General features: G+C 39.8%; 1 protein-coding gene across 3 annotated transcripts in view; it reads left to right on the top strand.

Moving 5' to 3' along the window:
* ITGA6 (integrin subunit alpha 6) overlaps positions 1 to 16,010 on the top strand; it is a 75,409-nt gene that overhangs the window by 34,831 nt on the left and 24,568 nt on the right. For 2 of the 3 annotated variants that reach the window (XM_035007763.1, XM_035007764.1), the window contains exons 3-9: positions 1,408 to 1,487; positions 2,980 to 3,235; positions 4,925 to 5,056; positions 8,071 to 8,281; positions 9,238 to 9,431; positions 9,578 to 9,666; positions 10,340 to 10,458. In XM_035007763.1, the coding sequence (XP_034863654.1) occupies positions 1,408 to 1,487; positions 2,980 to 3,235; positions 4,925 to 5,056; positions 8,071 to 8,281; positions 9,238 to 9,431; positions 9,578 to 9,666; positions 10,340 to 10,458 (1,081 nt within the window). The remainder of the gene's footprint in view (positions 1 to 1,407; positions 1,488 to 2,979; positions 3,236 to 4,924; positions 5,057 to 8,070; positions 8,282 to 9,237; positions 9,432 to 9,577; positions 9,667 to 10,339; positions 10,459 to 16,010) is intronic. The other variant, XM_035007766.1, reaches the window with a different exon arrangement.

The following is a 16,010-nucleotide window of genomic DNA, read 5'->3' as shown; positions in this document are numbered from 1 at the left end:
TGACCAGCTCGCCTGTACCCCACTTGCCTTTTCCATGAGGAGGGAAAGGGGTCCAAGCCTTTGTTCTTGGAGAGAGGGCCGCTTCTAATTACATGTCTTGACTGTTTCTTGTTTGCCCTGAAAACATCTACTTTTTAAATGATGCTGGGATGCACACCGAATTGCAGCCCTTCCTGATCTTGCTTTCTAAAAGGCTATGGTGTGTTGATGTCGCCGCCTAGTGCTGCGCTGAGGTTCTACACGAGGCTGTTGGAAAACTGAATTCAGGGCGGCAAAGAAAATTGTGCATAGCTTGTACTTGGCTGCCAGAAGTGCTCGCTTGCTGTTAAAATATTTGAGAGAAAGACTGTTTTAAATATCAGATCTCTCTGAAGTGAGAGCTGACCATCATGGCTAATTTTGCCCTTCTGGCTCAGATAGAGGCTTGTTTTGTGAGGGATCTCTGCTGAGCCGAGCAGTTAGTGTGCTGAGAAGCTCCAGGGGAGCAGATTTGACATCCTTGGTCTAAGTAGATTTGCAAATTCACGTTGATATTGTTCTCTTTTTCATCTTTTAGAAATGACATTTGGTTTTTTTTTCCTTTACTGATTAGAAAATGATATATGTTAATTGTGGGAAAGTTACAAAAGACACCGACCTATATAAAGAAAAACCCAAAAACCCATGGGTAATCTAGACATAATCACTCTTTAACATTTTGGCATTTTGGCTTCTCTCCACTTAAACTTGTTTAGTTTTCACATTTTTGCAATGATTCAAGATTTAAAAAATCATGCCTGCCTTCTCATTGAGGAAGGCAAAAATTTTAATACAGGGTCATACAGTAGGTTCAGATTGATACTGAAATGAACACATACATGATGGTGTTTGTGGTTTCTCTTTTTTTTCGGGGGGGGGGAGGTAAAAACTAAATATGTTGCTTTCCTTCTTGGCATTGATAATGAATCTGAGGCCTTGTCTTCTCCAAGAAAGAAAAGAAGAGTTCATGCTGTTATATAACAAATTTAGGACTATGTAGAGAAGTGCCGACTTCTCGTTAGTTTGGATGGTAGCTGGAGTTTGGAGACTGGATGTTCACATCACTGCTTTAAGACGCATATGTTGGAAGCTACTCCTGAGTCTTATAATTTTCAAATAGCTTTTTGTACTCAGGATCCTGGTTGTCAGCAAGAGTGTAGGGCCACCAGGTAAAGCTATTTATTTTATGTAAAGAATTTTAAGAAGGTTCTTACCAATAACCACTTACCTGTTTTCTTAGAAGGAGAAATAATTTTTCTGGATTGAGTAACTTGGAATCTAGGCAGTTTAGAAACCAGCTTGTATTTGTGTTCATCTCTCGCTTCATTGCCTGCTTCAGTCACTTTGAAGTCCTAACTGTGTGTAAGTAACCTGCACTGCTTTCCACAGCTGACCCTTCATCAGAAAGCAAGGAAGATCAGTGGATGGGGGTCACCGTGCAGAGCCAAGGTCCAGGGGGCAAAGTTGTGGTAAGTGTGGAGAAGCGCACCCATTCCACAATGTCTGAGTGCCTGTCATGGGTTGGCGCCAGGCTGACAGCGGCGAACAAGGCAGGCAGAGCGCCTGCCCGCACAGGGGACATTCCAGAAGACTCACTGCTTTACAGCAGGAATTGATGTCAAGAAGAAATCAAGGCATTATTTTTTCTGTGATTTCTAAAGTTTTATTTATTTATTTATTTGAGAGAGGGAGAGCAAGGTAGAGGGAGAAGGAGAGAGAATCTCAAGCAGATTCCACACTGAGCATGGAGCCTGACGCAGGGCTCCATCCTGTGATCCTGAGATCATGACCTGAGCTGAAACCAAGAGTTGGATGCGTAACTGACTGAGCCACCCAGGCGCCCCTCTGTGATTTCTGATATACTTTGAAATAGTCATAAAACCTGCTTTTCTTTAGAACTTTCAGACTCAAGGAACTTACTAATAAACCTTCACTGAATATCCCTAAAACGCTAGACGGTCTTTAGAATGCAGAACAAAACTAGACGTGGTTTATGTCCCAGGAACCATGTGGCTTTTTTAGATGAGTTCTAAAAAATATGGGAATAGCCAAGGAAAGAGCAGGTAATTTAAAACTCTGGTTGTTTGTTCTGAACGTCTTCAAATACAAGTAGCAGTGAAGGGAAGGGGTTTGTTAGGTGGACTGTGGGAGGTGGCCTCAGAAATGCCTTCCAGGCTGGATTACGATGCTCTCTCTCTGTGTCTCTTTCAAAATCTAGTTGCTCTGACAAATTGATACAGGATTTTGGAAAAAAAAAATGAGAATTTTACTGAACCCTGAATTTTGATAATTAAGGGATCATCATTATAGGAAATCAACTTGGATATCATAAAGTCTATTTAGCCTGTGTTACATGGAGGGTAACCATGAATACCTTGTAAAATTATAGAGATTATTTCATCTTTTCTGGCAGTGTAATTCTCTCTGCCTTTTAAAATAGCTTAGAGTACAAGTTAGGGCTGATTATAAGGAAATAGTGTGGGTAAAAGGGAAATGTTTTTGTTTTAGCTGTGTTTGCCTGATCCTATGAAAATATGTCCATGATTTCTCTCCCCTGGAACATAATTACAAATTTTCACAAACATACTGATGTGAAAGTTTATACAGCCAATAAAGGCCAATTAAATTAAGAAAATGAGAGAAGATATTTCCTATTGCTTATGTGACAGGTAAATTTACAAATAAATTGCCTGTGGATTACAGATTGGCATTCGGTATTTGGACTGGAGCATTATCCTCCAGGTGAGAATAAGACAAGTCCTAGTTCCTTTATGCTAGATGATGCTCTCCTTAGTGCCACTTTGGGGAACAATTGCTGGTTTTGGATCCCATCCCAGGATGAGGACATGTTTAACATTCCCTTTAGAATTAATCTCTCTTTATTACAAATTGATTAAATGATCAACAATACACATAAGGTTTGTAGAAATGAATGGGCTACTTTATTCCATCTGTTTGCAGACGTGTGCTCACCGATATGAAAAAAGGCAACATGTCAATACGAAGCAGGAATCCCGAGATATCTTTGGAAGGTGCTACGTCCTGAGTCAGAATCTGAGGATTGAGGATGACATGGATGGAGGAGACTGGAGTTTTTGCGATGGCCGATTGAGAGGCCATGAAAAATTTGGTTCTTGCCAGCAAGGAGTAGCAGCTACTTTTACTAAAGACTTTCATTACATTGTGTTTGGAGCCCCGGGCACTTATAACTGGAAAGGTAGGACGTGTATTTATAGCAATAGAGTTCAGAATGACTACATAATTTCTCTTACATGCACCATGATTATGTTTTAAGTTAAAACAAAATGTGTTATAAGGCACTTGTATATTATAGAAGTAAGGTAGGATATTACAATCTCTCAATTATATGATTTCAAAAACAGTGGTGGAAATGTATATTTGAAGATGTTTTTTCCTCTTCTACCAGCAATTTACATTAATACGAGTAGTTAACTTTTTTCGCTAAGAATATAATAATTAACTTCTGTAGTTTTTTCTGTTTTGTATTTTCCTGTTTCTTGAGGCTGCAAGTGTTTTAAGTTTTAATGTTGGCAAACATTTCATTTAAGGTAGTAATCTTAAAACCAAATAATTGAGTGGTGTCATGTACAAGTAACAGTGTATTAATACAGACATTTTTTCCATTATATATTATCTTAAGAGGCTGTGTTTTGCTAATAAAGCAGAAAAGTTAGAAGGGTAGATGACAAATTAGGGAATTTTGAGATGATAATTGTAGACAATTTATGGGAAAGTTGTTTAGTGGTATCGTTTAATTATGATTGTGATGTAGGTAAAAGGAGGCACTGGGAGGGAGGGGGGAGAAGGGCCCTCAGTTTGACTGGGCGAACCTGGTCAGCTCCTGTAATCAAGTTTAACTTCTCTGAAGAAATTAGGCAGGCAAAGAAAACCACTATATTATAAAGGACAATTAGCTTAACTCTAATGCATAATGAAGAGAAATGCATAGGATTTAGACATCAGACATTTTTTTGAGAAATCTATTAAAATAAATGCTATGTTATAACATTTTCTCTAGTTAAGACAAGCTTAGGAAAAATTTCCCTTTTGCATTCAAAAAATCTCCCAAGTTTGAATACCTATTAGAAACAATCCTTGAGGAACACCTTCCTCTTTATGTCATCCGTAGTAACCTTTGGGAGGAATTTCCTTTGGCCTCCCCACCCCCAACATAACTGTATTTGTCCGGTTATATTGACCTAATCCAAATAACACACTGAATTTAGAAATAGTTTTATTATAACAAGAGTAGACGCCATATATAGTAAGACAACAAAAACACCCACCAGGTATGTGTGTATGTATTTACAGGAAACATCTCTTATCTGCTTTATAAACCCTGATTCAAAATGTTACCATTTTTAAAAAGTCACATAGTGGGCTTACTATATGAAATCTTCTCTTTTTAATTGTTAATTGTGAAAGTTTTAGAAAGATGAAATCTTGGTTCAAGTGATTTGAAGAAAGGATCAAAACATTTCACTTTTACTCTCTAGCAAAGTAGGTAAATTGATCTAGGATGACAGACAGTGTAAAATACATCAGGCTCATATAATGTCTAAAGAGTTAGTTTCTGTAGATTTAGTTAATGAAGTAAACATTTTGTTTTCCATCTGGTTTTGTGGCATTATAGAGAGAATTCCTAAAAATGCACGGGCCATCTTTTTTTATTACTAGAACAAATTTCTTTAAGAAAATTCACATAACATGATTTTTTAACTGTAATAACTTCAAAAGCTCTCTCTTTCCTTTGCCCTTCTTTCTCCAGACTCTTCTTCCTGTCCTTATGGTGCTAACATGAGGCATGTTTATTAGGAACCATCTCTTTTATTTTGTTCCATCTTCATGTTTTTTTTTGTTGTTTTTTGCCATTTCATTTCTTTAGGCATCGTTCGCGTAGAGCAAAAGAATAACACTTTTTTTGACATGAACATCTTTGAAGATGGGCCTTATGAAGTTGGTGGAGAGACTGACCATGACGAAAGTCTGGTTCCTGTTCCCGCTAACAGTTACTTAGGTAGGAAAGAGTGCAGCAGGCATGCCTGCCTTTCCGGATGCCTCAGTGCGACCCTGTCCTCCCAGGACCCACCCTGGACCTCGAGGATGAGAATAGGCCAGGTGGAGCCAGGGGCCTGTGGCTGCATTGATGGGAATTGGATTTAAGCTTTGGTGATCCTGAGGTAACCTGGCTGATGCTTGGCACCCTTCCCTTCTGACCTGGGCTCCTGCAGGGCGGGAGGAAACTCACTGTCTCCTAAAATTGTCCCGAGTGGAAGTCTGTGTCTTGAGCTAGCATCGGCCTCTGTAACCAAAAACAGGCGTTGGTGCAGCCGGGGGAGGGGAAATGCATGGATGTCAGCAATAAGCTGAGCTGCCTCCTCTCTCCCTCCAGTGCCTCTTTCTAGAGATACTCTTAAGAGCTACATTCATGAAGTTACTCTGAAGTGGCAGGTCAAGACCTCCAGGTCCTTCCTTCGTGACTGCTCTTCTGCAAGGGTCGGCTCTGCTTCTGGACTGGGGCCCCCCTGTCACAGGGCCCCTGGCGGGTGGCGCAGTGGCTTTCCAGCAGAGGCTGAGCAGGACTGCTAGAGCAGCTTGGAGGACCCCCAGATTGTGTCTAAGTGCCAATTCCCTAACTCCTAAGGCTCGTTTGCATTACTAATGGGTGTCCTAAATGATTCATGTGCATTATGGTAATTACACAAAGGCTTTTAAGAGCTTTAATTCTTGGTATGAGTTGACATAAAGAATAATTACTGTGCATTTCTTGGAAAAAAATGTAAAAAATCTCCTAAACCTAAATAGTAACCTATTTTTTTTAAAGTACCCCTGTGCTAGAGATGTTACTGGAACAATGGAAGGTAAAAGTAAAAACATAACAATAATTCTAAACGACGTGTTAGTAAGCATATTCTTAAAATGTTCTAATTATATAGATATGCATGAATGGTACTGTTAATTAAAAAAAAAAAAGACACAACTTTTCAGACACTCCCTCTCCCTCCAAATTAAAAATCTGGTGTGAAGGCTTAGAAGAGGGCAGAGAAAAGTTAAACTTGTTAAGTGCCAACCATGTGCTGTATTTACTGCTATTCATGTCTTACCAGATCTTCCCAACAATGTTATAAAATCAGTATGATTATCCCTCTTTTGCTAATGAAAAAAAATACGACCTGGGGAAATTAATTTCCTAGGCCAAGGTCACACAATTGCTCATCCCTCAGCCAAGGAAAGAAAGGCTCGTGAAAACGAGGCAGGGTGGGAAGCGGCTGGCTGTGAGTGCTGGGTCAGTGGCTTTGCAGGACGGGTGGGACGCAGACGCCAGCCGTTCACAGTCTCAGTATGGCTTTTCAGGCTGAATACCATTCATACACCTGCATTTTATTTGAACATATTTTAACAGGCAGCCTCTCATCAGGTATGTCATTTAGGGGTTATTTATGGTGAGAAGTATTTGTAAATGGAAATTCCATATAATGGTCAAGAACCCCAACACTTCAGTCTCTAAGATAGATGCCTGTGGATTTTAGAAACATAGCTGTTCTTGGAGCATTCGAAAAGATTCAGCATTTTTTATTAAACACATTTGCCCCTTTTAAGAATGGATTGCCTCGAAAGCAGATGCCTTGTATTGTTACGTTTTTGTTGTCCATGCTGTCTGTGGATCTGTCGTTTCAAAACATAGTGGGCTTGAGGAAGAAAATGATCTGCTTGAGGTTTCGGAAGCTGGCGAGGAGGCTGGCTCGCCAGATGCGGTGGTGGCCTCCTCGTACCTCTTACGAAGCCTAATTGCCTTCTCTTCGATCTCTTCCATCCCGCGCATGTGTCCAGGCCTGCTGTTTTTGACCAGCGTTTCCTACACAGATCCTGATCAGTTTGTTTATAAAACACAGCCTCCCAGGGAGCAGCCCGGCACATCCCCTGATGTGATGATGAATAGCTACCTAGGTTTGTGACCTCAGATGACAAATCAATTGTCTTGGTCATGGTCATTAAAAAAAAAAAAATTTTTTTTTTGGATCCATACAGAGCATAAATCTTTTTTCTTTTCTATTTCATTTCAAGTGAAGCACACATGAAAAGCATGCCATGGTTGAGGCTCTGCTGCCAGATGGTTTTCAGAGCTGGATTTAGTTACATCACCTATTCTAAACTGGGAGCTCATCATATTTTGCAACTCACTTTCACAGTTTGAGAACTGCAACAGTAGTGGTGAAGCTTTTTATAAATCAGAATAAAAAGGGTGAGCTTACCCTATTCTGCATCTGCCTCACCTTTCTAGAGCAAGATGTGCTTAATCTGAGTGGTTCTGACGTAGGCATTTATGTTCACTTGCTGCCAGATCTCAGTCTGTTATCTGACACCCCACCTGATGCTTTATAATTAGGCGTCTAACATTTTCTGCCCTCTGAACAAGTATGTAATTGTCATCAGTGACAACTTGCTCACCTCTATTGTTTATACTAGGTTCTCAAATACTCTGTCTCACCAGTCATGGTCTTGTTTGCATGTTTGTGTCTGAGAATTAAGTTGGTCCCCAGTCCTGATGCTGTCTGTGATACATGAATGGTGTTAGCGTTTGTATTACCAAGGAGACTGATGAGTGTGGAAGTTACTAATCGGTACGTTGTAGCAGAACTCTGTAACATGCACTCAGGTATGTTGTGTCTGGCTGTATCTCTGTGTGTAGTTTCCAGTGATAACTTAGGATCTAGCTTGAACTCCTTTTACCACAGTTCCTGTATTAAAATGGAGTACGAACAGCTTGAGATGCATGATTCAAGTTAGACCTATGCTAAGTAACATGGGTGCTTTCCTTCAAAAGTCTTCGTATGTTTCCGTAGAAAGCCACGACCTAGCCTACTGCCTTGGACTTGGGTCAGACTCTTCCGTGTTGTAAATACGAGAGCTGCTAGAGAGGCCCTGAAGGAGAGGGGTGGGAAGCCAGAGGCAAAGGTAGTGATGTTAGAAAAGTTACCGTGTTAGATACTCCTGAAATACAGGGTGACGTGCACTATTATTTTTTTCTAGGCTTTTCTCTGGACTCAGGAAAAGGTATTGTTTCTAAAGATGAGCTCACTTTCGTGTCTGGCGCTCCAAGAGCCAATCACAGTGGAGCTGTGGTTTTGCTAAAAAGGGACACGAAGTCTGCACATCTCCTCCCTGAGTACATCTTTGATGGGGAAGGTCTGGCTTCTTCCTTCGGTTATGACGTGGCAGTGGCGGACCTTAACGGTGATGGGTAAGAGCCTCTTCGGTTACTTTATTATATCCGCCAAGAAATCGTTGGTTCTTGGGCATTTTTCAGTCTTGAGAAGAGCCATCCTTTCAGGTTAGTTGACCCAAAGAATATTTTTGCTGCCACATCTTTATCCCTTGTATTTTGGCAGCAGACGTTCATAACCCTCCTCAGGTAATTCACATTTTCAATTTTTACTCATGTTTTGGGATCATGGCTCTGTGAGAATTAACGTATGGAAAAACATTAACTCGAAAAATGACACCTGTGTGGTTCTTCTGTGCTTCTTAAGGGACTGAGCATCCAGAATGTCCTTTTTTTTTTTTTTTCTTTTCTTTTCTTTAGATTTTATTTATTTATTTGACACAGAGAGAGCGAGATAGTGAGGGAGAGAAAGCACAAGCAGGGGGAGCGGCAGGCAGAGGGAGAGGGAGATGGAGAAGCAGACTCCCCGCTGAGCAGGGAGCCCGATGCGGGACTCGATCCCAGGACCCTGGCATCATGACCTGAGCCGAAGGCAGCCAATTAACTGACTGAGCCACCCAGGCGCCCCCAGAATGTCCTTTTAAAAATAGGGATCGGTGACAAAGTAATAGTTATGTCTGGTGGTGCCAGTTTGGGTGGCAGGTGGAGGGGAGCAGAGTCTGTGCACTCTCGTTCTAACTTGGGGACTGTCTTCAGGTTCTTACCGTTGATATCTTCCTCTGGGCATTTATTGTAGGCTACTGTGTAAAACGTTTTACCTAAACATAAACACTTACATGCCTAAACATTACATTACCTAAACATTACATAAACACACCTACAAAAATGTTTTAATGGATGAGAAGTCAATTCCAGATTTGAGTTCCTTTCTGCATCCTGTCTCTGTGTCCTTAGTACCTGGGCTGATGGCATTCTCTGTGAGCTTGCTGGTATTTTAGCTGATGGTTCAGTTTTATCCCTTGTTATGTTTTTAGGTGGCAAGATATAATTATTGGAGCCCCACAGTATTTTGATAGAGATGGAGAAGTTGGAGGTGCCGTGTATGTTTACATTAACCAGCAAGGCAGGTGGAATAAAGTCAAGCCAATTCGTCTTAACGGAACCAAAGATTCTATGTTTGGCATTGCAGTAAAAAATATCGGCGATATTAATCAAGATGGCTACCCAGGTAGGTAATAGATTGTGAGATAGTTATGATGCTCATTGGCAGATTGATTGTCTAAAATAATGAATGCTTATGGCATCTTACTATGAAACGTCGTATTGGAACGTTTTAAAAATGTAGTGTTTGTTGAAATGTGATGTTGTCCACAGATATTGCAGTTGGAGCTCCCTATGATGATAAGGGAAAGGTTTTTATCTATCACGGATCCCCGAATGGAATAAATACCAAGCCAACACAGGTAACCAAACAGCCTGGGTTTCTACAATAAGGGTCTCAGCTTTTTGCCTTGTAATAGGATATTTGGGTTTATGTGCATTTTCACGCTACTCATGCTTGATTTACAAATCTATAATAGATTTGTGGGTTTTTTAAAAATGTACTATTAAAAGATAGCTTGAAAACAGATTTAAAATAAGCACATCGTTGCGTTTATTTGTAAAATTTCTTAGATAAATTAGGAATCAGAGTAATCCAAAGGAAAAGACAATTTTACCCAGACAGCATAAATAGATGGAAATGTGAGATCTTTCCTTTAGTAGCATAATAACTGGAGGCAAAATGGGGCAAATGAAATAGATGATTATGATTACATGGAGGATTGAGATGCCAAAAATTAAAAATTGCTTTTGAGGAAAATAAGACATTTGGAGGGCAGGTGGAGAGGTTTGGTATATAGTAAAGAAACTCATCAAAAATTGGCCCTTGTATCCTTTGAGATAGAATGTAAATCAGATGACTTCTATGAAATGTATGAAGTGTTGGAGCATATGTGTACTTATAATTTATAATTTAGTATAATTTATAAGTAAACTCTTGAGCTTCAGTTTATGTGGAAGCATGAGGCTTTTTCAAGGCATCGAGAAGCTCATTTTGGTGGCCCATTGTTCATTCTGATGCCCTGTTCATTTCAGATTCTTGAGGGTAAATCCCCTTATTTTGGATATTCAATTGCTGGAAATATGGACCTTGATAGAAATTCCTACCCTGATGTTGCTGTTGGTTCCCTCTCAGACTCAGTAGCTGTGTTCAGGTGTGTGATCTCTGACTTCAGTTAAGTATGTTCAGTATTCAGGTTCCATTCAGATTTTGATCTTTTTAACTGAAAATCATAATACCTATATTTCAAAGTCAAAGGTTTATATGGATTTTGAAGATTTTTCTTTTAAGAGTGGTATAACAATGTGATAAAAACCTATTTTGTAATGCCTTACTAATTTTGAATTGAGAAAAAATCAGAACTGGTGAAAATGTGTACTTCATAGGTACTTTTAAAACCTTATGTTTTGATAAAAGAGGAAACACAAAATTTGACAGTACAAAGAATATAAGGAAAGAAATGAGAATCCCCTGTCTTTCCCTATTCATTAGCTCCAAAATTTTGGTCTATATCCTTTTAGTCTTTTGTGTTCTGTGAATGCACATGTGTATTTAACAAAACTGAGCTCACAACGTACATATTGTTTTGTGATCTGCTTTTGTTTGTTTTGTAATGCCTGGTGGACGTTCCTCATGTCAGTGAGTTTATAGCACACGGGGGCTTTTTCCCTATCCTCGAGCACTTTTCTGAGATGAAGTTAATGGCTGCCTGTAAGGTGCCATATGGCTGGGTCTAGTTTATTTAACCCATCGCCACACCGTCCTTGGATATTTATGTTCCTTTCCAGGTTTGTTCGTTTTGTTTTTTTTCATGATAGACAGGCTGGCAGACATCCTTACTTTTGTTCATGTCCTGAATTATTTCCTCATGATAAATTCCTAAAAGTGAATTTGCTGAGTGGAAGGGCATATGTGTTTTCAGACTTTAGATTCAGAGTCACCAAAATGACCTCCAGAAAGGCTGCCTCGGTTTGCCCATCAGCTTTGCGTGAGTCCCCTTTTTCCTAGCAAATTTCATCACTGCCGGGAATCACCATTTAACATCATTTATTTCATTTTTAATTTTAAAAATAGCACATTCTTGTAAAAAAGTTTTAATACATAATTGTGGAGAATGCAAGTTCCCCAATATTCCCAAATTCCACAGAACAACTTCGGATAGCTTTGGGTATCTTTCTGCTTCAAGGGCATCATCAAAGAGCCATTCTCAACTGCTCTTCTCTAGCCTGGTTCTTAAAAATCTAATCTCTCTTGGTTATCTCTCTTTGTCAGTATAGACACATCCATCTTATTTTTTCTAACAAGATATTATTCCATTATATGCATTTAATCTTCAATTGATAGAATTTTTAGTCTCTGACCTTTAGCTAATGTAAATAATGTGCTACAGAATATTATACATCTCTGTGTGGTTGTTTTTTTTTTCTTAAGAAAAATTCCTAGAAATAGAATTCCTGGGATACAGGTAAGCACATTTTTGTATTAATACAGGTATCTACAGAGAGGTCGTGACAGTTTATTCTCGTGGCAGCAAGCTGTGAGAAAGCCTATTTCCTCACATCCTGAACAGCATCGAACATGATCAATCTATTCGCTTTTTGCCCATGTGCTCTGTGACCCCATTTTGCTGAATTTGCATTTCTTGGATTGTTAGAATTAACCATTTGGGTTTATCTTTTTTTCTTTTTCTTTTTTTTTTTAACTATTTGACTTTACAGTTTTTTTTTTTATGTGAAGAGAGACTATTTTAATATACCTTTTGTAATTCAAGACAGATCAAAAGGACAAAAATAGCAAGAATAAAAAGACCTAAAAATATAACCAATAAAATAGAGAATGTAAGTACATATCAAACTGTAAACCATCATAATAAAAATTATATTTTCTTTCAAATGTACCTGAAATATTGCAAATATTTTTAGAAACCCAATCTCAATAAATTTTAATGGATAGTTACAATACAAACAGTATACATATATAGTTACTCATAGGGAATGGTAGTGAATAAATTGGACAAGACAGAGATATCAGCTAGACTAATTTGGTTAGATATTATTTTTATAGGTTGATTTTTTTATCAGGTGAATATTTTACATAATTATAAAACAAATTTATTTTTATCTTAAAGACTATCTTTAAAGATATATTATTTATTTTATTTTTGTAAAGATTTTATTTATTTGAGAGAGCAGGAGTGAGAGAAAGCACTAGCAGGGGGGAGGGGGAAAGTGAGAGGGAGAAGCAGGCTTCCCACTGAGCAGGGAGCCCGATGCGGGGCTTGATCCCAGGACCAGGAAGGCAGACACTTAATCGACTGAGCCACTCAGGCGCCCCTCTTTAAAAATATTTTAAATGGTTGTTAATGTACAGTGAAACCCTAAAGGGGAAAAAAACCCCCACCATTGCCCTGCAGACTTCCAGAAGAGTATCAGGTAGAGATGTAGCCTCAAAATCTAAAATATAATCCTAAGCCAAACCCCTGAGTCTTGTAAGAAACTGACGCCAGGAGGACACTTCTGAAGAGAATAATATAAAAAAAAAAAAGTATACAGGGGCGCGTGGGTGGCTCAGTTGGTTAAGCGACTGCCTTCGGCTCGGGTCATGATTGTGGAGTCCCGGGATCGAGTCCCGCATCGGGCTCCCTGCTCAGCAGGGGGTCTGCTTCTCCCTCTGCCCTCTTCCCTCTCGTGCTCTCTGTCTCTCATTCTCTCTCTCAAATAAATAAATAAAATCTTTAAAAAAAAAAAGTATACAGTATATATATAGAGAGAATGTAGCGTAGGATATCATAGAAAAAGTTTTCTGGTTAGATGGCAAGATCTATGAAAGCCATTTCATGGGAAAACGAAGAACCACCACAGAAGTTACAGGTGACAAGAGTAGGAGACGTGAAAAGAGGTGGAGAAGGGTGTATCTGAGACGTTAGTGAGGAAAAAGGAAGTTAAAAAAAAATTAAATGAACTGTGTGTACGTGACTGAGAAACGAGAGACCTTGGGAAAACATGGATAGATCAGTAGTGGTTTGTGTTGGTGGTGATACGTATCTGTCCTAGGAACCCAGTGACCTTCTGAGCTGTCACACTGGAGACGCCATGTGTGGTTCTGTGTGTCATCTGAGGTTAAAGCGTTCAGCCTGTGTTCTGTCTGGTGGTTCTCAAACACTACCTTTATATGCCTGTTTCTCTTTGTTCATATAGGTATTAATCTTAAAATATTCAATGTTTATTTATTAAGATTTATTTATTTTGGGGAGAGCACACACACAAGCACAAGCAGGAGGGGCAGAGGGACAGGGAGAGAATCTCAAGTAGACTCTGTGCTGAACGTGGAGCCCATCATGGGGCTCGATTCCACGACCCTGAGGTCATGACCCGAGCCAAAACCAAGAGTTGGGTGCTTAACGGATTGTGCCACCCAGGCACCCCTTAAAATATTGTGTTTTTAAAAGGTGAAAGAATATAGAATATTCATCAAAATGCAGTTTGCACTTCTAGTTGAGGTATAGCCCTCAGGTATCAAGAAGACTTGACTTCCTGTACCAAAATTTGGTTACCATGTTTTCTCAGCACATAGCCTATTTTTAGTGAGTTAAATATTTGCTTCTGAATATAGCTGGTATATATTAAAATATTATTTTCCTGTCCTAATAAGTAGGTTGAGTATGAACCCTGTGAACTTGTTCCTTCTTTCCTCAGAGACAGCACAAAAGTAAATTTTAAAATGCTTTCATTAAAAAAAGGAGAACCAATTCCCTTGTTTTACAAATGAGGAAAGGGAGGCCCAGGACTGCTTAAGCTTTGGAGGCTGGATCCTGGGAGCACAGGATCTCAGCGTCCGGGCATTTTCCCCACTAAATCATATTAGTACTTCAGGGTAGTTCATAAATACATGCTAATCAAACAAGAGGTAGCTGAACCAGTAAGATTTGCTTTATGTGTTAAGGCACATTTTTCCTGATTCATAATGTACTGTGAACTCAAAATTGCATTTGTTGTTAAGTTTAAAAAAGCAGAAATAAGGGGTGCCTGGCTTGCTCGGTTGGAAGAGCATGTGACTCTTGATCTCAGGGTCTTGAGTTTGAGTCCTGGGATGGGTGTAGAGATTACTAAAAAAACAAAAGGATTTTAAATAAAAAACAAATAAAAATGTTTTAGGCAGAAGTGTGTATTATTTCCTTCTGATATCTATGTCACGTTAAGGCCTTAATACTATGATATATAAAACATTCTTGCATCTCTAGCAATTGGTTTTAAGATATTTGTGTGGATTTTTGCCTCTTAAATATGCTCTCAAAACTTTAATTAGGAATGTATCTGGTTAGTATCTTAGAAACTAGCAGCTGTCTAAAATAACAATAGAAAGGTAAACAATTGAGATAGAAGGAAATGTAGAAACAGGAATGTGGGCAGCATTTGTCCTTCTACAGGCTCGCACCTTGCCCATGAACGTACCCGTGTCTTCTCTAGCCTCTCGACAGACTGATTCCAGAAGTTCCAGCTCGCTGTCTGGGATTTCGAATGCATTTTCCTATCTTCCCCAGGATGGCTGGGTTACCAGAAGCCCACTAAAGTCAGTCTAACTGGATCCATGTGGTAATGAAACCATGGAACCCATTCTGAGTTCTGGCTGGGGAGTGACCCGGATGAGAGGGGCCTCTCTCCCCATCCCACTTGCACCATATCCTTAGATTTGTTGTACCTGTGGCGGAGGTCAGGACCTAGGCTGGTGGCGACACCTTTGGCTGTGGGAGGTAGGGGAAAAGCTGGAAGGGAGAGCAGAGATGTTTTTGTATGGTGAGAAGGGCCAAAGGTGTGGGATTCCAGCTGCTTGCGTGTGTTTGCGAGGTTGGGGTTAGGCAGAGCAGAGACGGGAAAGGCGGAGGGCGTGAAGCGTTTGCTTACGGAGATCCCGTGGGGGTGGAAAAGTTATAGTCCCTTCTGCCGGCAGGAGGTTCCAAGGAAGGGCAAATGTTTGTAGGATGGAGCCCTGTTAGCTCAGGTTTGCCTGTATTCCTAAAATTCATGTGTATGTAGAAATCCTGATAGTGAGCATCCCTGGTAGTAGGTGTATGTGGGTTTTTAACCTTTTTGGAAGGCATTTTGGCAAGATTACTCCTAATTAAACATGCACACATTCTTCAACTCTGAAGTTCTGCTAGGAGTTTATCCTACAGGGAAATGCACATGTGTGCCTAGAAACGTGTCCAAGGAGGTTTGTCAGAGCTGCGAGCCTAGAAACAGTGTAAGCATCTACCCGCCAGGGACTGGTTGAATCCGTGCTGTTGCGTGGGGGCAGAGCAGAACCACCAGCCTGAGAGACAGGGAACTAGATCTGTGGAGAGGCAGGAGAAGGCCACTGAACTGTCAGTGGGGAAAAGCGGCACTGAGCGGTGTCTGGAAGGACATACCAAGCTACTTGGGGGTTTGGGTGGGGACAGAGCCATAATATTTGCCTGAAAACTCTAGAACTTTTGCAAATTGCCCATGTTCCTTTCCATTTAAAAACTTCTGTTAAGATGACAAAACACTTTATAATTAGAAATAAATGTTATTATTTAAAATGTTTGGGTAAAATTTGTATCATCGGGTTTTAAATGGTATCTGCTAACCGTTCTTTTTTTTTTTTTTTTTAAGATTTTATTTATTTATTTGACAGAGAGAGAGAGAGACAGCGAGAGCAGGAACACAAGCAGGGGGAGTGGGAGAG

Source organism: Mirounga leonina, unplaced genomic scaffold (genome assembly GCF_011800145.1).
Source record: "Mirounga leonina isolate KUSES-001 unplaced genomic scaffold, KU_Mleo_1.0 Mir_151, whole genome shotgun sequence".
Classification (NCBI taxonomy): domain Eukaryota; kingdom Metazoa; phylum Chordata; class Mammalia; order Carnivora; family Phocidae; genus Mirounga; species Mirounga leonina.
The sequence above is the reverse complement of the archived record's forward strand: the minus strand, read 5'-3'. Positions and strand labels throughout refer to the sequence as shown.